Source organism: Abramis brama (assembly GCF_963993115.1).
Source record: "Abramis brama genome assembly, chromosome: 2".
Taxonomy (NCBI): domain Eukaryota; kingdom Metazoa; phylum Chordata; class Actinopteri; order Cypriniformes; family Leuciscidae; genus Abramis; species Abramis brama.
Window position 1 is genome coordinate 58650429 of NC_139964.1, and position 23710 is coordinate 58674138.

Sequence of the window (23710 nt, forward strand, 5' to 3'; positions counted from 1 at the left end):
TATTCTGAATTATCGAACGCAAAACATAAAAGCAAATGCTGTAACTTTAAAGTACATATTTAAATAAATTCTAAAATAAAATTTAAGTAACATTTAGTGTATTGCTGATGTTTATGATTACATTTATAAAATGATAACATTAAAATAACTAATGAATAATAAGATTTGTTATTGTTTTTTTAACACTCCAATGGTATTTTATTTTTAAAAAGTATAAAACTTTAAAACACATTAAAAACATGCTGCACATGATCCTTATAGGTTGGTGATAATTAAATATTGGAGACAATTAATAACACTTTATTAATGAGTAGGGTCTAGAAAAGAGTCACAGACATAGACACAGGCTTACCACACATACAAAAACATATAAAATTTATTGTTTCCAATACCACCATATTGGAAAACAATGTAAATTGTTATTACATTTGTTAAATAAGATAATGTAAAATTAAGAAATGACACAGAAACATGGGAAAATTAGAATTAAATAATAAAAACAAAGTTCTGCCCAAATAAGACAAGCAGATCCAGTTAAAAATATTTTTTGTAACCCCCCCTTATATGCCATTATTAGATACATACTCAGAAAAACTATACTTTCTGGTGATAACAAGATGATTGTGTGATTATGTGGATTTTCATTTTACCATAAAATGTCATTTTTACAACAGTTTTCTGAGAAAATGCACGAAAATTTATACATTTTTTTTATATTTTTTTATGGCACTACTGGTCAATGATCGACCAAAAGTTAAGCTGGGCTAAAATTCAGACTTAAATTACAAGCGCTAGAAAAAAGGGAATCTTTTAGATCTGGACATTTTCAATACTAAAGCTTCCCTGTTCTCCAGTTTCACTGTGCACATACTGCAAAACCAGTGAAAGCCAGTTTAAATGCAATCTTTTGCTATTCTTTGGACTTCACCTTTCACAAAGACAGTCCAAAACTTTAACCAACTGAAAACAAATGATGTATTAAGGTTATACACATCATGAAAGTGTAAAGTGAAAAAGCATTATCACAACCACATGGATTCATTAAATCAGCTTGTGTTTCAAATAATCTCACAAATCCTGTTTTTACAAAAGTCACAAAACCACTATGTAACAGGCTGCAGATTCATTTCACAATCAAGTCAAAACATTCTCATCTTTCTTACAGACACTATGAGTTCAGAAAGATTTCATGATTCAATATCATAAATACAGGCGAATCTCATAATAACAAGCCCCAATTATAATCCACCCCATTTACATTGATGCATATGGCATATGCTTCCATCCAAATCAACCAGTGGTGTAAAGTATATGAATAAATGTAATTAGTTACTGTACTCGAGTATCTTTTTAGCTACTTTGTAGTTGTACTGAGTATCAAAGACATTAGCAACTTTAACTCTCTTCTTGACTGCATTATTTGAACAAGTACATACTTTTTAATTCATTTGTAATTCACCCATATGTCCCAGTTTGCTAGGTTTTGCTCTAAACCTCCCCAGAATCTGACAGTCTGAATCAAAGTATTAAATTCCAGTGCTAATGTTTTTAAAACATTCTAGTGACACCATTACTTACACAGTGGATATAATTTCAAAATCCAGTACAGATAAACAGAGCCATTCACAAAAATATCTTCATATAGCTGAACACACGGGGAAAATGTAGTGTAATTCCAGTAAGCATGCAGTGCATTTTCCTTAAGTTTCAAAAGCAACTGTTTTAATAAAATCCATTAAACAGGTAATATACACACAATCTGACAATGTGAACAAAATAGACAAATAGCTTCAATGAATTCTATACATTTGAGAGTCATAATGAGACTCGTGTAGTGTTAAGTAGACAGTAACTCAACATTTAGCACAGTCTGCCTCAGCAGAATTACAGAAATCTGAAGGCCCAGGTATACTTCATTTTCCGTGATCGTTGTCCTTTAGCGCGGAAAAACGCGTTTTGCGCATGCGCACTATCTATTTCTTAAGCGGTCAAGTCAGTCGCACATGCGCTGTTGTACGCGCAAAGTCTACTTTGGGCTTGAGCAGATTTCCACAGGATGCTAGTAATTCACAACATTTTAAACATCCCCCGCAAGTTATTCATATTTTGCCTAATTTGATCATGTTTTCAGCTACCAATATAACTATTCTCTTAGCACTGACAAACGCATTTTATAATATTTAAAATTCCATTCAGGATAATTATGCAGGACAAATAGTGCAGAAAATGCAGGAAAAAGGTGCGCTCATTTGTTTAGGCCAACTAATTATCTATAAATACTAAGCTTGTTTGCATTTACCTGCAAACATGGACGGATTTCAATGACTGAATCGTTGTTGCATCTGCCAAACTGATGAACTGCAGTGTAATAATCATCTACCAGACATTTTGCAAAATGCAATGCTCATCGTTTCAAATACGTTCATCTGAGGCATAAGATCAACATTTTAAAAACACAGACAGAATACAAGTGGCCTTTAGTGTTTCTTGTTACGTTGTGGATGGTCTTAAGGAAGACAAATTAGTTGTATGTAGATTCAACGTGTTAATACTGTGGAGATTTTGTTTGTGTGATATTTGAAGAACAAATCTAGCATTGGACACACCATTATGATGGAAACGTGAAGATGTCGATGTACAATGTAATAAAGGAGGTATGTGAATGGAATCCCTCACTGGTTGCTAGGAGACTGTGATGACAATGCAAACCCTGTTGCTGAGTGACAGAGAGATGGAGGCTCTGTCTGCAGAACGGCTCAAGTGCTTCAGGTAAACAAACTGAAGGATGAAAAAGAGAGAGAGAAATGTTAGCAAGATAAGACACCCTCTACCTGCCTATTACCATCAAACTGACTGTTTGATTAAGTTTTCTTCCAATGCACTACAAACCAAAAAAGGTCTGAGAATGCATTAAACTAAACAGATTTTTGCTACCAGTCTGAATTAATACATTAGCCATAATTATATAGCCAAATTAGCTGTAATATATCTGTTTAGTCAGTATCATCATTGTTAATGCCGTTCACACCAAGAACGATAACTCTAACGACATCTATGTTCACACTTGTAGTTCAGTTCTCTTGGTCCGAACAAAAACTAATATTTTCATTTAGTCCTGGTTCGCACACTACTGTCATTTTTAACACCAAACCTAAAGATACAGAAAAAAAAAGGCTTTTATGACGTATATTTTGCAACAGAACTTGTCGAACATCCAAAACAATACTGAGTGCTAGCTAAACACGCTTAAAAAATGTGTAAAGGAGTCAAAACAGCGTCAGGAATCCCTCCGTCACACACACACGCGCGAAGATCTGCTGCGAGGAGACGCGGTTCTGATGCCTGAACTGAACTGTGATGGGCAACATCTAGACTATGACGAAAAAACCAGGGTTCAGATGGCAGCGTTCACACTTAATCAAATGAACGGCACTAACACAGCAATCGCACCAAGGTTCGTTTTAATCGAACCAAACCTGCCAAGTGTGAACACACCCTATATATTAGCATCCATTCTAAGAGCGAGCTGCAGTTTTGTCATCTGCCGCTTTAAATGCTTGAGCTCATTAAAGCAGAACGGATTCTGATTAGCTCTCAATGTTTTTATCGTTCATCAGCTGGAAAAATAAAATAAAAAAATCGCTGTGAAAGTGATTCCAGCAATATCATTTGTCTTTGGCTTTATCGTTATAGTTGTGGTGTGGACTCTGCTATTCTTTCATATTTAGAATATATGCTGTATATTTAGAACTATATCTTTATTATTATAGTTATCATCCTTGGTGTGAACAGGCCTTTAGTCTTTTCTTTTTCACTGTGTCCCAGCCTTACATTAGGGTGTGTGGTGGCTCTAATCAAAATGCAGAGCTCAAGACAGTGTACTTCTTATATCACTGATGTTTCTTACCAGCTCTCCCTGACCGCCTCAATGTCACTCAGTAGATTCTGTGCCAGACAGATCCCAAATATCTAGAAGCAGAGGATGGGTTAATGTCTCAGGCAACAAGACAACACAGAGATAACACATTACATAGCACAACAATTTATTAGGTGGCTTCCTGGACATTATTAAATCGGATCTAGGCTTAATGCCTTCTAAAAGTATTCAAACACCCTAAAGAGCACACAGCTGTCAATAAATCAATAAAATAAGCACACTTGGCAGGTTGTTTAGGTTGTAAATTTGAAGGACAGCAGCTGAAATTAAAAAGCACTCATGAGAAGCTGGAGATAAATTTCAACAATGCATGAAATATAAAAATGGTGATCAATGTTGAAGGGTTTTGATGTATCTGAAGGTCCCAATTATTTAATTGTCAGAGATTGTACGTAATATCAAACCAGCTACATTTTTGTTCAAAAGTTTGGGTAGAATTAGTAAGATTTAAAAAAAAAAGTCTCACCAAGGCTGCATTTATTTGATTAGATCAAAAAATACAGTAATATTGTGACATATTATTAATTATTTTATGATTTTTTTATAATATATTTTGAATAATTGTTAGGTTTCCGAACCTAGAAATAAAACAATAAATCACTTATAAATTAGAATGTAGGGTAAATGTAAAATGAGAGAACTGTATATAGGTCTTCATATTCTTGCAGAGCACTGTATCATGTTCAGGTGCCTGAATTTTCCATGATCAGTTATCCATTATCCCTTCATTTCTGTTAACAGTGGCACATGCACAACGTGTGTGTGTATTTCACTGATTGTCATTGTTTATTCACCTGCAGAAGTGCAATTCCTATGAAGATTCCGGCAACTACGGTTAGATTCTCCTGTAGCCATTTTTCAAACTGCGGCACACATCCTTTCGTGTGTATAAACACCTTCTGTTCGTTGTCCTTTACACAAAAAAACACACATTTACAGTATATCTGGCTGTTTGCACTGTTTGAAACAAAATGACCGCTGCAAATCTATTTGTTCTTTGTGTCAGAAGTAGCACAAGTTCTTGGCGTATGTCAGGAATTTGTCATGTGTGTCGCATCCAGTGTAGACAGCATCAGTGATTATAATGGGTTCTAGTTGCTTTTGTCACGTCGCGCCGCTCGGGTCTGGTTCTGACAGTGTTAGCCAAAGATAAATTAAATACATGTAAAATATAAAACAATTCTACTTATTAAAACACAGTATGTGGATCATATGGATCACTTTTATGTTATTTTTATTGTGATTTTGAGTAATTTTGAAGCAGTCCCAGTATACTTCAATTATATGGAAATGTATATTCTTTAAATCCATTTGTGTTCCACAAAAGAAAAAAAGTCAAACATATTGTACAGACATGAGTGTAAATAAGGGTTGACTGAATTTGTGGGTGAATATTATTCTGCAGAAGAGTAGAGTACTTACACCTTTCGCTCGAATGTCATATCCACACTGAGTGTTGATCACATCCTCCTTTGGGAAGAAAAACAGGAAGAAATCTTAGATTAAGTCCTCTGAAAAACATCAACTTAACATTCCACATTAAATCCTAGGGTCTGAGCATTATAAAATAGAGAACTGTTGTTTTGTATGTGGGTGTGTAGGTTTATGTTCCCACGCCTTCCGGAAGGAGACTATGACACTTCTAGGTGATAAGATGGCTGAAAGTCATGTGTCTGTGTGTTTACTTACAGCAGGGTCCTTGGTGCAGCAGGAAAAGGGAACCCCACATTTCTCTCTGCTCAGATTAGTGTCAGTACAATTAAAGTAAATATTCAGATTCCAGTCTTCAGGCCCAAAAGCTCCACAACACTCCCACTGCAGAAACATTCATGCAATGAATATTGATGTGTGAACCAACCAATAGATGAAAGCCATTACAGATTAGAAAATATTGCAGCTACTAAGATTAACATTAACTGCTTTAGAAGTATTTTCATTGGTAGCTCATGTTAACAGATGGAGCCTTATTGCAAAGTGGTAACATACATATACACACACGCACGCACACACATACATATACACATATATATATATATATATATATATATATATATATATATATATATATATATATATATATATATATATACACACATATAAACACGCATATAAACACTGTATGTATACACTTTTCATGGTTTGGTTTTGTGTCCTTACATAATCTTGCGTGAAATCAATGAGATTCTGTAGGTCAATGTCGTCTCTGTATGCTCGAATATTGTTGTTGATGAAGAACTTGAGCTGGTCTTTAATCCAGTCCTTAAAGACAAACGCCAAGACTCCCGCTGTCAACTCCAGGAAAAATATGATTCCCAGAAAAACGGAAAACTGCAAAAGACGACAGCAGAGTTTGGGTTACGCAACTCATGATGGATAATATCTGCCCTAAGGGTCTCCAATGAATAAAGAACGTATGTGTTACTTTCCCACAACAGATTAAACTAAATTAATGTTCTCTGTTTTATGATTCCTAACCCTGCCAACAACCCTTGACACATTTTTTTTTTTTTTTGAGATGACGCAGTTCTTATTTTCCCTCTCAAAACATTCACATATTTTCACAACGCTCATCTCCAACTGCACACACAATTTTTTAAACAAGAACAGTGAGCGGTGATTTGTCACTGTGAACGCAATGAATGCTTCCAGAGTGACATCACAGTTCATCTGGTGTTTCCAGATGTTTTAAGAACCCTACAGAGGAAATGGGCCTCTTGTAATACTTTTGCAATACCATTCTTGACATTCCCACAAAGCTCTCACAGCATCCTCTCTCACATGAAAGGAGTAACACAGACCACCAGAACCTGTGGGAAAGGAAGTTCACACACTTTCAAGCCCAGTCTATCCCACCCCACCACATAGTTACTCATGTCATATCCAGCCATTCAAAAACACATTTACACACCTGCACTCTCTATTCACATTTGTCTGCACAGTAGGTATATTCTATGCAAATGTGTTGATAGAAAAAAAACGAGATACATTTCTAGTTTCAACATTATTTGTTGTTCAGATTATGCCTCTTTAAATTAAAAAAGTACCAGCTGTATTGCAAAGTGACCCGCATTTGGTTTTTGGCCACTGAAAATGTGTACAATTGACCAATTTACTCACGGAGCTGCATTAAGATCTTCATATCTCTGGGATTGAACCATATAGGGTCTTTAAAAGTGAAGATACCAAAACAAACGTTTGTTAAAACCCAAAATCTAAAAGGGTATTAAGATATATTTAATACTTCTTGAGTTACAAACATGCAAACTTTGGGCGAAAAAAAAAGAAAAGAAAGTGCTTTCCCCCCATTTTTGAACTGTCACTTTTGGCATATAATGCAACAAAGATTGCCAAGGTCAACAGATTTTACTAATAGACCCACCAATCTCTGTGTATAATAAACAGAAAGATATTGTGTGTTGGTGTGGAGGACACTAATATAGTCATTGCTACAGTAATCTCACAGGCAGTCATGACGTCAATGTAATAATTGCAAACATCCTACATTCTTGCAAATCTCTGTAACAACATTCACCAGAATACATTGCAAAATGGGGCGCAGAAGCTGCATTTGGAGTAGAACATTTGCACAGCAGACAGATAAACATTACAAAATATATGCCAAGTGTCATAACAGGGAAATTAATTTATGCCAGCCTGAAAGCCTAAAACCTAACCGTACCAAAATCTTTAACGTTTTTCTTTTGCTGCCTTGTAGACCAACCTAGAAGTTAGCATCACTCTGGTTTACTCAACAAAAAGCCAATAGGATTTTTCCATTGGCTTCTTGATTATTGCCATAAAAAAAGCTATGTGACCAACAAAAGTTTATGATTCTTGCATATTTTGTCATGATAATCTTCACAAATTAACACAATTTGAATAAGCCAAAATACAAAAAAAAGCTAACGCAGGCTATAAACAAACTACACCACGGTCACATGACTTCAGTGGCAGATGGTAGGTGCACTAAATACAATTTTCTTAGAGGTTCTGATTGAACTCATTGGTAAAAACAAAATATGACATACAAACTTAAGAAGAAAGGAGTTTTCCCTCAGAGCACCGATGCATCCTGCGAAGCCGAGCACGAACATCACCCCTCCGACCACAAGAAACAGCCACACTGGGTCAAACCCACCCAGATCTGTGATGGAGGATATGTTGGAGAGGACCCCCTGATGGAAAGACAAACAGGAACAAAACTGAGAACACTTTATTTCACTTTAATTAGACCAAGATCTCACTTGATTTGCTTGATTGATATATGCTCATGAAAAGATGGGCTTCACTCACCTTCTCACTCCAGGCCCACAGAGCCACGGACAGGAATGCCACTCCCAGCAGCTGAAGGGTGTATTTTTGTGTGTCAGACAGAGAGAGAGATCAAATCAGCACTATAAATTACTTTTGAAACTAAATTTGGTTTGTGGTTACATTCACATTCATTCCTATGGAAGCTCATTTCTGCCAAATAAGAAAAGAAAATCTTGCTTTTGTAAATCATAATTATTAGAAATGATGACATGCTGAATCTAATTTGACATGTCGAAATTCTGACTTAAAAAGGCATAATTATGACATAGAAAGTGAATTATGACAGTTATAACTAACTTTTAATCTCGTAATTTTGATTTATTCTATCTCATAATTACAATTTCATAAGTTAGTATGTCATACTTTTGACATTTTATCTCAGATTTATGACTTAATGTTATAATTATGACATAAGACAAAATGATTTGCATAAATAATGCAAATATAGTTGCAAACTTGCATAGTTATTGCATAAATTTAAATTATTTCATAAATTGAAATTCTGTGAGTCATAATTTAGATTTTTCTAAATCTCATAAATTCACATATAAAGTTTTATGAATGTACATAAAGGTGTACAGTTTAAGATGTTATTTACAGATGCACAATTACGACCAATGTATAAATTATGACATACAATTATGACTTATTTTTTTCTTATGTGGTGGAAATAGGCTTCCATAGATTGACCTCTGATGCGGACAAAGCACAAACCACCTGTCACATGGGTTGTTTCTCAAAACCCACTGAGCTGCCTGCGTAGACAGCATGTTTGGAAAAGTTGACAGCATATTTGTGTCGATCATAACATAAGCATGTTATGAACTTTAGAGCCGCATTTTTTTAAGCATCATAGGTGCATTTGGAATGCTTTAACAACATTTCTGAATTACTTTTTAGCAGCAAAGAGTGTTTGTAACGTTTGAACATTATTTCTATTACAATAAGTGCAGTCGGAACGTTTTAAAAGCATTTCTGGAGTCATAAGCGCGTTTGGAAGGTCCAAGATAAGCTCCTTTCGTAACGTTCGAATGTAACGTTACTTTAGTGTGTCATAGCATTTGAAAGATAATCTAACGAACATTCAACACAGGTTTGGGGCTTCATAAGTAAACATAGAACGTTGGATTCTGGCTCTCATTGGCGCGTTTGACAATGCTGTCTAGGTAGACAGCTCACTAGGATTTGAGGCAAAGCCAATGTGTCAAACAGCCAGAGGTTGGTCTAATCTAATGCAAACCCCGGACGGAAAAAAAAAAAAAATGAAAAAAGAGCAGCACGCACACAATGTCAAAAATGGACAACTCACCCAAAATATAATATTAAATCCAAATATGAAGTATTTGATGCAACAGCCCACTTCGTGCACGTTAAAGTGTTTTCCTGACATACTTGCGTTTGATAAAACAGAGAAATTCCTCCCGGTTTAATTAATGACGGAGAGAAAAAAAAATCGCCCACCGACTGGAAACCTGGCTCCGTCCTTTCACTCCATGTTTATGACATTTCTACAGACTGGTAGGCAATGCCACACGGGGCTTTGCCTGTTTCGCCGGAACAATTAATTTGCCTCGAAAAATCTAAATAATTGTTGATGATAATAATAATAACAGCGAATAACGGGACGAGCGCTCGTCTACAAATAAAGACTGGAGAGTCACTTCCGGTTAAATGAATTATGTCATAACACGATTCTTCAAAATAAAGGTTCTATAATTAGCGCTAAATTAAGCGTATGTGGTTGACAATGATGATGACTTGTAAAATAACGAATTTTTATAATGATAATAGCTGCATGTGTATTATGATGTAAATAATTATTATGAAAAAGGACAAAATAAATACAATATGCATATATAAATGCTTTATGTTATTTATAGTGAAATACTGTAACATTATACATGATTTATTTTTATTTATGCTTTTAAATTGTGTGATTAGAAGTTTCAAAGACTAATTCTCGGTTGCAGCAGTATCACCTCTGAATAAAAATGACTCAAAATCACGTCTTGTTGGGTGAAAAAAAATGTATGTGGGTAATTGTGCATAGAAAGAATAATCTTCAGAGGTGCATGTAGTTGTATTATCACGTTCTGAACTGTCCTTGTAACATGTGAGTATTCAATTAATCACAATTTAATTGTCACTGCCACTGTAGAGATGCAGTTGTCATTACCACACCCATTTGACAAAGGCAAGGCTACAATTTCAAAATAAAAGTCACCAAATCTCGAGACCCAAATATGAAATAAACTGAGTAGTATAGTATGATGCGACATAAACTAAAGCTACACATCAAAACTTAGTTGATGTGCCAATAGTGCAGGAAAAGCATTGATTCTGTTCTACATTAAGTTTTTGGTGTACAAGTTGACTACGCAACAGAATACTTCTGTCAATTTTTGAAGAAGCAAAGTGCTGCCATAAGATGTGCTTTTTGATAACTAAAGTCACATTTTGTGGGTCACAAATACTGAATAAAAACACTGCAATGCTCAGCATCTACTTTGATTTTGTCAATTCTCAGTAGCTTTCCTTATCAGTACTTGGATGTAGATGGAATTTATATTGAATAAGTGGATTACAGATTCACTTTGACTTAAAGAGGTGTGTTTGATAAGCTCTGCTTTCTACAATATTTCATGCCATAAAACCTTTAGTTTGCAGAGACACTAAATGCAGGTTAGCTTGGGGGTCTATTATGTATTGGTTATTATGGAAGCTTATTTAGTGACAGTGTCTCAGCCAATTAATTGGAATATCAGACAGCTGAGTGCGCTGTCTAGACAGGCTGTATCTGTGTGTCCTTGTGTAAGAGTGAAGCAGGCTGTAATATCCCCAAGGGCGGTGGAAATCCAAGGCCTTGCGACCACCTCACTGTTCTGCATTAAGGTCTTCCATGCACAATCACCTCATGAGTCAGCAAATCACTGCAGTTATCATATAGATCTCACCCTAAAATTCCCAGACACAGTGATTATACCAGAGATCACGTCCTTCATTAAATAAAACTCACTATGCAGTCAATACTCATGATCTACATATAGTCAATTGAGTAGCCTACACAATGTTTTTTTCATTTGTCAAATCAACTTAGATAATTAATGTGGTTCAGATAACATATTATTTTAAATTTCTGTTTATTAAACCAATCTTCTTCATTTTATTAAATTTTTAATTTCAATGAACACAAAATTTTAAGGCAACCAGGTAACTTACTTTTTTAAGTTAAACCAGCAATATCAACACTTTATAAGGGCCTTGCATGAACAAGATGAACTGCAAAATGAATTCAATTTGTAAATGCTATTATGATGATCTCCTACATTAGGCCTATGTATCCAAAAACAAAAAAACATGTCAATTTACAGTGCACATTTTGTGTTTTCAAATATTTTGTTACTAACTTGCTCAACTTCAAAATTCTGATATTAAGCAAATAGGTGAGAAATATGTATAATGTGAATTTAATCTTATCCTCAGCAAATAATGAAATATACTTTTGAAATGATAATATGAAAATTAACTGCCCTGAGTGACATTCAAATTGCAAAAATGTGTTGATGAGTAAACTTGATTTTAAACAACATTGTCTTTTTGCAACATTTAGAGTAATATATAATTATATATTATTTCTAGTGTAAGTTACTCTAAAAAAGTAATTAGCTACTAATTACATCTTCAACAGTAATTAGATTCTCTCTCTAAACAGTATTGAATTGCTTATTACCAATTACTTTCTAAAGCCCATTTAATAAATAATATAAAATTGCATAAATTATTGTTGAAATGACCAAAGTATTTAAAGGGAGAAGGTTACACTATTGTTTTATAATTGTTCAATAGTCCAGTATTTTAACTTTAGCAGTAACTGTAATTAAATTCCAGAAAAAAAATGAGAGTAATCTCTTACTTTAGTTTTTCAAAGGGAAAAGTCATTAATTCATTACTTAGTAACACATAACACCCAACACTGATTATTTCCATTAGAACTTTTGCTGTAATGATGATAATGCTGCTTGTTTGCAAACAATTGTTTGTCAATTAACCACGATTCATTTTTTGATTCCACAAGTTTTAAGAACCGTATGTTCTTTAATAAAAACAGTTCACAGGACAAATTGAAATTAAATGTCAGTTTGACATGTTGTACATCGTTTGCTGAGGCCCCCTAGTGGACCTCGTCCCCTTTGTTGAAGAACCAATGATGTGAATTCATTGTTTGTTTGTTTGTTTTTCACCTTAAAATATACCACAGTATACGTAACATTAAACTAAAATTAATAATATATAAAGATAGTAACTAATTATATTAGATTCTTTCATGTAGGCTACATACATTAGTGTAAAGACTGTTAGTTACACTTTGTTTAATGTAATGGAAATCGTATCTTCAATATGCTAACATCAGTAAAAAAAATCCATAGTTGCCCAGTTTCCCAACAAATAGTTAAATAAATAAAAATCTGTAGCCTGTTTATCTGGAAGTTTCTGCACTGAGATGAACTTGTTCACAATAATCTGCCTTGTCTTTGATGATAAATCTGAGTAGCTATGTGTGTGAGAAACGTGATGTTTTATATATAGCATATTTGCAATACTTTGAGTATTGTAGTCTCTAGGCTTCGCAAATATTGTAAATGCAGACAATCAGATAGAGAGCGAGACTGTTAGGTTACATTCTGGTTGTAAGATGATCCCTCCTCCTCCAGAGCTGACGGTGTAAGCGAGAGCTCGCTCGAGACAGGAAGGACTGCTGAGCACTGAATGCTAACAAGGGGGAGAGAGAGTAACGTTACATGTCCACGGCGAGCGGAAAGGTGGGGGGTTCAACAGCGAGATATGGAGAAATACAATTAACCTGCAATGTGCCAACGCCAAATTCACGCCGATCATAACCATCCTCACCACCGAACATCATCCTCATCATCACCACCACCAACAGCGCGACCGTCCTCGTCTTTTTTCTCCTAAGTGAAATGTATCGGGACTGCACGGGATCTTTTTTCTGACAATGGAGATTGAGAATATCGTGGCCAACACCGTGCTGCTGAAGGCGAGGGAAGGTAAGATACAGGCAATGGCGCAATCAATTATCGATAAACGAATCCCGTATTAACTTTATCATGGACGGGACTGAATCCAGCGTCTTATTGGATCTGACTACATTCGCCACATCTGTATAGCCTACATTCTTGAATGAGTGCTCTCTGTTAAATAGCATCTCATTTAGTATGCTAGTACGCACTTCCTATGCTCAGTCTCCTCTGTCAGACCCCTAATGGAGGTTACTATGTAATTTTCCCTGGATTTATAACGCAGAGACCGCAGTGTACACCCATCCCCGTCTCTTCACCTGAGAGGGAGGTTGAACTGCAGCTGTAGGCCGCAAGGTTGCCCCTCTATCTGCGCACAAAGGAGTACACTGTGATATGAGTGAGGTCGGCTTGCTCCTGGCTGGACCTGGTCTTATCAGTGATAAATTGGGTATTATTGGAAGACTCGATTCTGATTGGTCAAGCGCATAATTGAGCGGTCAAATGTGTGTGTGTGTGTTTTTTTTTTTTGTATAATAACTGGCAAACAGAGTGGCTGCTTACGAAATCGCATACTTTCTTGAGTAGGTACTTATTTTGAATAAGTAATTAACTTACTTCGCAACCGCTAAAAAAAGTATGTTCTATATGTGTGTAGTAGGAATATAATCTGGGCGTACTATATTTGCCAAATTGTCATTATCATGTGACATACCATCAGCATTTACAAATTCTCAAATTTACAAAGTGTCCATCATATGCAATCTTGCCAGAAATAGTAGGTCTTTTGGGTACTTTTTTCCTACTCTTTTATGAATACTCTGAATTCGGACATATTTATTTTGTCGCGTAGCCTACTGTTTTTCGCCTTCTACAGGGAAGTATGCGATTTCGGATGCAGCCGATATTTCACCATTGCCAATGGCAACTTACCGGCGCTATGTTTAGGTCTCGGGTATAACTCTGCATAAGTTACTCGCTCTTCGTGTCAATGCAAGTTTGTGAATCAAAACTTTTATTACAAACGCTTACTGTAATGACCTCGGATGACTGTATTCATTTTAAAGTTGGCATGGAATTAATATTTTTTTAAATGCATGTTATAGATGTTATTGTGAACAATAAGTGACATGGCTTCTCGAACAAGAAAAAATGTAGGACGGGACTTGATTTTGTCTGTCAGGAATTGATTGGATGGTTGTTGTTTGCTATTGATGTGATGTCATGTGAGTGACAGGTTGTCCCGCCCTCACGCCAGTAAACACGTTGTCAGAGAAGAGATGTTGCTGCAAGAGGGATGGGAAGTTATTTTGATTAAAGCTACAAACACTTTGTTCTTTCAAAATGATATGTGCTCATTAATGTGTAATTACTTCTACCAACTAATCAAGTATTCTCGTAAGCGTAGAATCTGCCATTTAGAATACATACGAGCGAGTCGCTCGAATGGCGGCAGCCATGTTGCGCCTCTGTCTTGAAAATACATTAGCCAAAGAGGGACATACCTGGAAATTCAAGCTTCGCTTTTCGCGTTTTTACACTCAGTGGCGCCGTGACGAATGCGAGGGGGAGATTACTCGCGACTGCCGACAGATTTGAAATAATACGGCCACCGTAGGAGTTAAAACGCCCTCGGAATGGGAGGGGCTAGAAAGTAATATTCAGTTGGTAGTCATAAACAATTTCACCGCTAGATGGGAGAAAATCCTACACAGTGCAGCTTTAAAGATTACGAGGGAACGTGAACTAAAAAATATTATGTGCACGAATAAATCATTTATACTACATTATTCCATAAAAAACAAGAATTACAAACTTTGATTTCATGGTGACTTTAAAGGGGTGGTTGAATATGCACTGCAAAGTTACGACACTCAAAGTTCAAAGCAAAGGGAGATATTTTCTTTTAAAGAAATCGCTTTTTAAGGACTACAACAAATGGCTGGTAGGGACTACACGACATTCCTCCCGGGTTAGTGACATCACTAACCCTAACATTTACATAAACCCCGCCCCCGGAACACGATTTATAGATTATCAAGACAGAATATGCTAATCAAAGACTAAGATGATAACTACACATAAGCTACATAAATTCACCAACTAACCATTCAGAAATGTTGTCTACATGTTGTCACTTCTTCTTGAGTCTCCATCTTTCTGACTTCGGTTTGAACATAAAAGGCTAAAAGTTTTTGAAATTTTCAGTGCATGTCTGTGTGAGGTAAAAGGACACAAACTGTTGTTGCTCCGCCTGCTGTGCTGGGAGCAGCAGCTCATTTGCATTTAAAGGGACAGTGTTTTTGCGTTTTTGCTCACCCTCAAAAAGTGACAAATTTAACATGCTATATAAAAATATCTGTCGGGTATTTTGAGCTAAAACTTCACATACAGACTCTAGGGACATCAAAGACTTATTTTACATCTTGTGAAAAGGGCATTATACCACCCCTTTAAACACCTACAAGCTCATGTTCATCTGCTTTTGAGTGCAATACCCACATCTCAAAATCCAATCAACAACCGATGCATAGAACTAATTCCCTGCCCTACATTTTTTTTTCTTCAATAATCCGTAACACTCAAATGCACGTCACAGTATGGAAGAAAATATATCTCATTACCTCCAATTCATCGCAACTGTATATGGTGTGCATAAAACTTTTGGGTAGAAAAAAAGTTCAGGTGCACTCAAGAAACCAAAATCATCAGTTGGAAGACACAAAAATTTGGGTAGAAATTAAAATAGAAAGCACTGAATACATGTTAGCTATGCCTTTAAATATGTAACTAATAGTGATAATATATTTTAAGAGTGTTGCAGCCTTTGTCCTGCTGTTGTTTTTGGTATTTTAATGGACTATTTTTCTTAGCGAAAGGTTTAAAGTTTTAATTAAACCATATTTAATTAATTAATTAATTAATTTAATGAAACCATATTGTGGCTTCCGTATTGCGACTTGCATCCGAATGTAACATTATCGAAAAAAAGAAAAAAATGTGGGGACTTGGTTCTATGCATTGCTTGTTGATTGGATGTTGAGTAAAAACATTGGAACGACGCGCCGTCGACGTGATCGATGACGTCGATTACAAAAATCCGTTGATTTGAGGGGAATGTGTCGATGTGTCCACATTAATCCCTAACCCCCCGTAATGTTTCACATAAAACAAATCCATCGATTACAAAAATCCGTTGATTTGAAGGGAATGTGTCGATGTGTCACACTGTTCACATTAATCCCTAATCCCCTGTAATGTTTCACAAAAAACAAAACTCTTGACCAGATGCTAATGGCTAGTATGGCAGCTCCGCTTAATACTGTTGCGTTCATACAGCCTTTTGACAAGTGCATTCTATAACCAAACTGACACCTGCACATTTTCAGGACTCACATCCACAGTTGTCTGCCACGACATATAATGTGAGAGCCACACTGAGCTGTATAATCATGACGGCTTTAGTCTACTTAAAATATATATATATATATATATATTTAAATATCTGATGCCGGTGATCTGACGGCTTGATTGGATTCGTTTATTTAATAACACTCTGTCAATTGTGATAAAACTTCCTGGTGTTATGGAAATAACCATTTTTGATACTGTCGCTGCTTGGTGTTGTGACTTCTGCTCTTTGTTCATACAGATATGAACGAAACATTTCAAGACTCACACCTTGCTGTCAGTCCTAAAAAGTGACTATGAGTGCAGCCATCATGGACATTTGCATTACTGATAGATGTCTTTTAATTCTTGTCATTTAGTTATTTTTTAAATTGTATTTTATGAGAAAATGTTTGAATAAAACATTGAAAGATTAATGGCAGAAGCTATGGTTATTATTTATTGGTAAGTTAACCTAAAGGATTAATCGACTGATCAGAAAATCGATAGATTAATCGACTAATTGTAAAAAATAGGCTAATCATCAAATATAATCGTTAGTTACAGCCCTACATGAAACATGGATGAATCATTCACAGTAAGATCTATAACATGCATTTGGAATTTTCATTTCATGCCATCTTTAAGACAATCTACTCAATATTTCTGTTATTTATTTTGACAAGTTATGATATTAAATACTCCACAGGGAATTAGGGGGCCTCAGCAAACTTCTGGGGGCTGCAAGACTAAAAAAAAAAAACGTACTTATTCACTTAAAATGCTAAAAGACTTTATGCTAAATGCTAAAATCAACATATAAACTGACATCATATGTATCGTTTTAATTTGTCCTAAGAATAGCTGTTGTTGTTATTTCTGCTGAACATAATCCTGAACAAAGTTCTGGAATCACAATGTTAATCGCAGTTCATTATTTTAATTAACTGACACTCATAGGTTCTGTTAAGAAAAGAAAACAAACAGTCTAAGGGACTATCTTAGCCTACATGAGAATGGGGGCTTTACATGGTCTGGACAATTGTGGTCTCGGAGTTAAAAAGATTGAGAACCACAGTTTCTTTATAAGGCCTTTTTTGTTTACAGCTGCGTCAGTAGCTTTGTCTTTTCTTTGAGTGTGTTAGTTGATTAGATGTTTTTCACTTCTTGTTTTGTAGAGCAAGTAACAGGTCGTGCACAGTTTTTTTAGATAGGGCTCAGTATTTTTTTGTCCAAGATAAAGCTATTCTTTAGGTAACTGCATTTCTGAGGTCATCTAAGCTTATTACATTAATAAAGCTTACACATGAAGAGGTTTCATAAATTGATTTAGGTATTTAGCATTTGCCTGGATTGTTTCAATTTAGATGATTGGTTATAATTTATAGATTTTATATGTTTTGTTATAATTCATACGAATGTACAAAGGAAAGGGTAGGACATTTAGGGTAGGTTTTTAAACAACTCGTTGCTGTAATCTCACAATTAATATCAGCTCATAAATGCTGATTTTTTATTAAAAGCACAATGCTGTTTAAAATAGTTTTAGATGGAGTACAGTAGGACATGCCAACTTTCCGAATGTATTTCATGTCAACTTCCCAAATACATTTTGAGGAATGCTGAAACAGCATAAACATTGTGTTTCTTTTAAGGTGTGTGTTTGTGTCGAATAATGAGGGAAAAGTATTTGTCGGACTTAAATTTGTCTGTGGGCAAATTGATTCAGAGTGAAAGAGTGTTTTTCTTGTTTTCAGCCCTTCATCTTGCTCTTCTTCCTGTTTATCTTTTTGTCCCTTTATGTAAATACAGAAAATATGCTTGTCTAGCTTTACATTAACTGTTCCAAAAACTACTTACAGTCTTACAGACAGACATTTGACTTGTGGCATGAAGTCTTGACCAGGATGTTTATTGTTGTCTCTTTCTTTGTCTCACTTCAGCAGTTGCTCATATCTGTCCTTGTAGATTGTAGAGTAGATTAAACAGATGTGTATCATCTGTGAGGGTTTGACCGTTCAAACAGCTCAGTGGTTGTGTGTGTGTGTGTGTGTGTGTATGTTATTGCATTAGTATTGAGTGAGTGATATGTTGTCAATGTATAATCAAATGCAAGAATGCACATGTGGACTATGTGCATCTGTGCTGTGTGAATTAACATGTTAGATCTTAATTATGTTTAGGAGAGACTGTTTAAATATATAGATGATTTTAATAATCACAATGCATAACAACTACATATTTTTTGTTGCAGTTAGTGGTTAAACAGATCACAGAACTCACAGTTAGGATCATATTGCGTTTTGAGTCACGGATCGGATCATTTTTCACATTTTAGGGGTGGGGTGGCAACTTTGCTATCCATTTATTACTTAAAGCACACTTTAAGTACTCTGATACCACATCAAAAACTTCTAGCCTAACTAATAAAGTTCAGACATTATTAAAGGCAAGTGAACAGTCAGTAAAAAATAAGAACAAAACAAATAGGCTATACAAATCAGAAGCATAGATAAATACAATATAACAAAGTTAAATAAAGTATTCATTTCAGGTACAGAAATGTAATAATTAATTGTAAAATAACACCATGTTCACTGTATAAATTTAATATAGATTCGTCTTTGTTAAAGCTGTGTTTTGTAGTTTGATTAACATTAATGACATATAGACAACAGCAGGTATTTATAGGCTGCTGTCACTTTAAGACCGAATGCACAGATCCATTAATGACGCAGCCTACATCCTTCTCTTGTTCCTTTCTCATGAGACATAACGAGAATTTACGAGAATACTTGTGTATTTTATTGTGTGTTTACAATATTTGTGTATATGTGTCCATCCAAGTGCAAGGCGAAAGGGGAATCAATTCGGAGTTCGCACGCTATCTGAAATGCGCCTCTCTCTATGAGCATGTGCTTTGGGTGTGTGCAGATGTGCACACAGATAATAGCGCACAAGTACAGAATTAAATTCTCTTTTGCCTCTTCTAGCACTGGAATGGTTTAAAATCTACTGAATGTGTAATCTAGCAAGACAAAACGTGCAAATGATAAAACTGAAAGTTTACTTGAAATGAATCTGCGAATCACATGCGTGCCGAACCGTGGGGCCTCGTCCATCGAACCTATCGAACATTGAAAAAAAAAAGTTCGATATTTTATTTTTTTACTCCTCTCAATAACTATTGGTTTTATTGAAGAACATACGGTTCTTGAAACTTCTAAAATAACAAAATTAATTGTGGTTAGTTCACACAAAAATGAATATTCTGTCATCATTTACTCACCCTCAAGTTGTTCCTGTATGAATTCCTTTCTTCTGCTGAACACAAAAGAAGATATTTTGAAGAATGTCAGTAACCAAACAGTTTCTGGTCCCCATTGACTTCCATAGTTTTTTTTTTTTTCATTGGGGACCAGCAACTGTTTGGTTACCAACATTCGTCAAAATATCTTATTTTGTGTTTAACAGAACAAAGAAACTTAAGGGTAAGTCAGGGTACGTTTACATGAAAACAATGTACTAAAAAAGGAAAAGTTTTTCCTTTCCTTTTTTCGCGTTCAGACGACAACATTGTCAAAACGATCCCTGTTCACAAGAATTCGTGAAAACCACTAAAAACGCTGTATTATGCTGCCAGGCCAGTAGTTGGCGATGTCACTTTGTAAAGGAACACTACGCGCCTATAGACTTAACCGCACATAATACGCATATGCATGACGTCACCGTTTTCACATATTTACGTTTTTGTAGTTTACACGGAGAAATAACAGTAGTTTTTTGAAACCCTCAGGCTGCCAAAACGCCATTGTCGTGTCTATGAACGGCCAAAATGCATAAAAAGCTCTCCGTTTTTTGTTGAAAACAGTGTAAACGGGCCCTAAATGATGACAGAATTTTCATTTTTGGATGAACTATTATCACTTTAACATGCAGTCAAGCCAGTAGCGCTTTTGACGTGGCCGAGAACGCGTATATTCAGATCATTCAAACCAGTTATTCGTTCTGGTTTCAGAGTACAATAACATCAAATCGATTTAAAAAAAAAGAATCAAATTGCTGCTGCCCGTCTAAATCGGCCCAATGGCGGTTTCCGATAGAACGGATGAAGGTCTCTGCGCGTTACTGTCTTTCCTCGTGGCAAAGTAATTTAATTCCATTTAACCTTTTATCTGACTCCATTTTATCACAACCTCAAATTTAGGTTAGATTGCCCAGTTGGTTATTGGTCAATTATATAAAAGTTTAGCAATACATTTGATTATTCTATTTAACTCTTTACTTTATATTTTACTCGTTCATTAGGAATCTTTGTCGCTAAGAGAGTCTCTCGCCAGCCGTATTTATACGCAGATCTCACGATCACAAACTCTCCATTCTGATCGATATCCAGAGGTTATGGCTAAAGCAGTTACACAATGCCACCGCACATGCTTGCTATTGTTAAAAAGAACCCATGTAGCCCCCTACAGTCGCCCATATAACAACTTAGTTAAAGCCCAAACAATTACCAGAGGTTATGGCTAGTACATTAAGATAATGCCGCTCCAAACGGTGCTATTATCTCAATAGTATTTTTATCTAGCCCCCTATTTGCGACTGCATAACAACTTAGTTAAAGTCAAGCAGTTAGTCAGGAATCTAGAATCCCACCAGATGTGCCTCATGCTCCATCTAAACTGGGATTAAAATCAAATGTAACAATTTATTATGTCAGGTAAATGTATCATGCCAGTTTCATAATCAATTAAAAGATAATAAATACAAAACATCAAATGCTCTGGAATAAAGAGAGAAGAGATGCGAACCTGACATTTAAAATACATGATGCGGAGTGTTTTGCATACACTCTGCGTCACGGGCTAATTTGAGCTACAAATCGCCCTGAGCGCCACACCCTCCTCTGTGTGCAAGTTATCTCTAAACTCTTAAGAACTTTATTACCTTTTGGTTTACTTCTTTGGGAATGAAACATTTGTACCAGTCGCACTGAGACATTTCAAATGATACCAAACATGTGTAATACTGTATGATAATTATTCACATTAAACCATGGATTTTGGTGATCTCAGCATGAGAGAGAAGGAGTGGGGGAAGAGGGAAAGAGATGTATTCTGAGGAATGGTGATGCTAACTTCACAAGAGAGAGTTCAAATATTAATTTCCTTTGTTTTCTCAGAGAGTTCTTCCAGTTTTTCCAGTCTTACACTGCTATTTTTTTTCTTCAGAGACATATGCAGCTGTAACCTAAACATTTTATTTGTGTAGGCAAATATTTTACTTTTTTAAATGGTCTACATCTACCATCTGTACAATTCTAAAATTGTTTTAGAGCTTTTTGGATTCAACCCACTTTATTGTCCTAATTTGTTTGAGATAAAATGATATTACATATTAATAAACTGTATTTATAAACAAGTGTCATGTTTGTGATTTTCATTTGTCAAGTAGCCAGCTTCTGCCCATGAAATTGTGATTTTTTTTAAATTAATTGTATTTATTCAGGTACAGAATTAAAATGTTGTGTATTGTAAATTTTTTTGTACGTTTTTTTTTTTTTTTTTCGCAAAAAAAATCCTTGGATGGAAACCCGGATAATAAGACCCTAAATAATCACCCTAAATGTTTTCTACCTCCAAGGGTAATTTCAGAGGCCAGCAGTTCTCTCTCTCTCTTTGTGTGTGTGTGTGTGTGTGTGTGTGTGTGTATTTTCAAGAGCATGACTTGTATGCCTGTCTGTAATGTGGCTGGAATTTGCAGTCACTGAAATTACAGTAAATCCTGGAGGATAAACTCTTCTCATTCCTCAGTTTGAGGAAAACTGTTTTCCTGGGTACGAGGAATGCTTTCTCTACATTTTGGCCTCGAAACGGCAAGCTTTTGATTACTCTCTTGTACGCTGCTTGAGTGTTTTGCATTAAACAATTATACGGAAACAAGGGATGATTACTTCATATTATCTTACAGGTTCAAAGTTTTCCAGCTGTCATGATCTCTCTAAGGCAATGTGCATTCAGGAATAATAGCACTGATTACCAGATGTATGGAAGAATGAAAAGTGATTGGAGACTGAAAAAAGTTTTTCTGGAAAACAGTTGTTATTGTTGTTTGACTTTGTCTGTAGTCTGTTAAAATGCCTTATTTCTTATGTCATCCTCATGTTTCTTTTCTCTCTTTCTCTGAAATATTCTTGTGTTTTGAAAGGTTATTACTAGCATTTATTCATTTAATATTATATAGGCTATATTATGAAAATTATATGATATTTAATAATTAATATATAGAGAGGAATTCTTTCACACTCATGTGGAATAAGTGTGCCAAATAAATTCAGTGTTTAAGCGTTTTAACCATGGATAGAGAATGAAAAATAAGAGTAAATAGCCAAATTACAATGGTATTGTAATTTGCATTGAGTTTATCCTATTTGTTTCTCTCTTTATCTCTCATAGGAGGAGGAGGGAAACGGAATGGGCGGAGCAAGAAATGGAAGGAGATGCTCAAACTGCCTCATATCAGTCTGTGTGAGGAACTTAGACGCACTATTGGTAAGATAGATGTATGAAAGAGTGCATTCAGAAATGAGCTTTGGCAGAATATATGTTTTACGTAGGGCTGGCAATCAATAAAACTACATAACTAACTACATAAATATTTGATGAGAAATTCAATCAATTCAAACACATTAGCCTTCATTATTGTGGCAAGTGTGTAAATCATTGAATAGACATTACAAAACATAGTGTTAAAGGTCAAAATATTGTGTTTTATTTCTGTATCATTGAACATAAGCCTATCACTGGCCTATACAGGCACGTTTCATGTGGACTGGTACTTCAAGGTTGAATTGATATGATGGTCGGAAAATCCCTCTAAACAGAATTTAGATACGGGTCGGGGGGCATGATTAATTGCATGAATAATTCACTTTTTTATTTAATTAATTGTGCTAAATTTACAGCCCAAGTTTCAAGGTATTAAAAATACCAATTTGTTTGTATTTGTATATATACAAACATTCCTAGTCATG

General features: G+C 35.4%; 2 protein-coding genes across 3 annotated transcripts in view; one reads left to right on the forward strand and one right to left on the reverse strand.

The window, feature by feature from the left end:
- Positions 1 to 284: 284 nt before the first annotated feature.
- On the reverse strand, positions 285 to 9936 carry tspan5b (tetraspanin 5b). The gene is made up of 9 exons (XM_084107008.1): positions 9561 to 9936; positions 8231 to 8281; positions 7966 to 8112; positions 6095 to 6265; positions 5627 to 5752; positions 5360 to 5407; positions 4732 to 4848; positions 3908 to 3969; positions 285 to 2778 (listed from the first exon to the last, which is right to left on the reverse strand). Exons 1-9 carry the CDS (start codon positions 9639 to 9641, stop codon positions 2766 to 2768), a joined length of 816 nt encoding a protein of 271 aa, XP_083963134.1. The 5' UTR covers positions 9642 to 9936; the 3' UTR covers positions 285 to 2765.
- Positions 9937 to 12961: 3025 nt separating this feature from the next.
- The window catches only part of grk4 (G protein-coupled receptor kinase 4), a 37844-nt gene continuing 27095 nt past the window's right edge, over positions 12962 to 23710 (forward strand). The window contains exons 1-2 of one of the 2 annotated variants that reach the window (XM_084099635.1): positions 12962 to 13317; positions 23133 to 23228. In XM_084099635.1, coding sequence (XP_083955761.1) covers positions 13266 to 13317; positions 23133 to 23228 — 148 coding nt within the window. In that variant the 5' untranslated portion in view covers positions 12962 to 13265. The remainder of the gene's footprint in view (positions 13318 to 23132; positions 23229 to 23710) is intronic. The other variant, XM_084099634.1, reaches the window with a different exon arrangement.

Coding starts and splice junctions, on each gene's coding strand:
- tspan5b (XM_084107008.1), bottom strand. CDS start 9,641: ATGTCAGGAAAACACTTTAACGTGCACGAAGTGGGCTGTTGCATCAAA. Junction 8,113..8,230: donor TGTGGGCCTGGAGTGAGAAG/GTGAGTGAAGCC, acceptor TCTTTCCATCAG/GGGGTCCTCTCCAACATATC. Junction 3,970..4,731: donor TAGGAATTGCACTTCTGCAG/GTGAATAAACAA, acceptor CTCTGCTTCTAG/ATATTTGGGATCTGTCTGGC.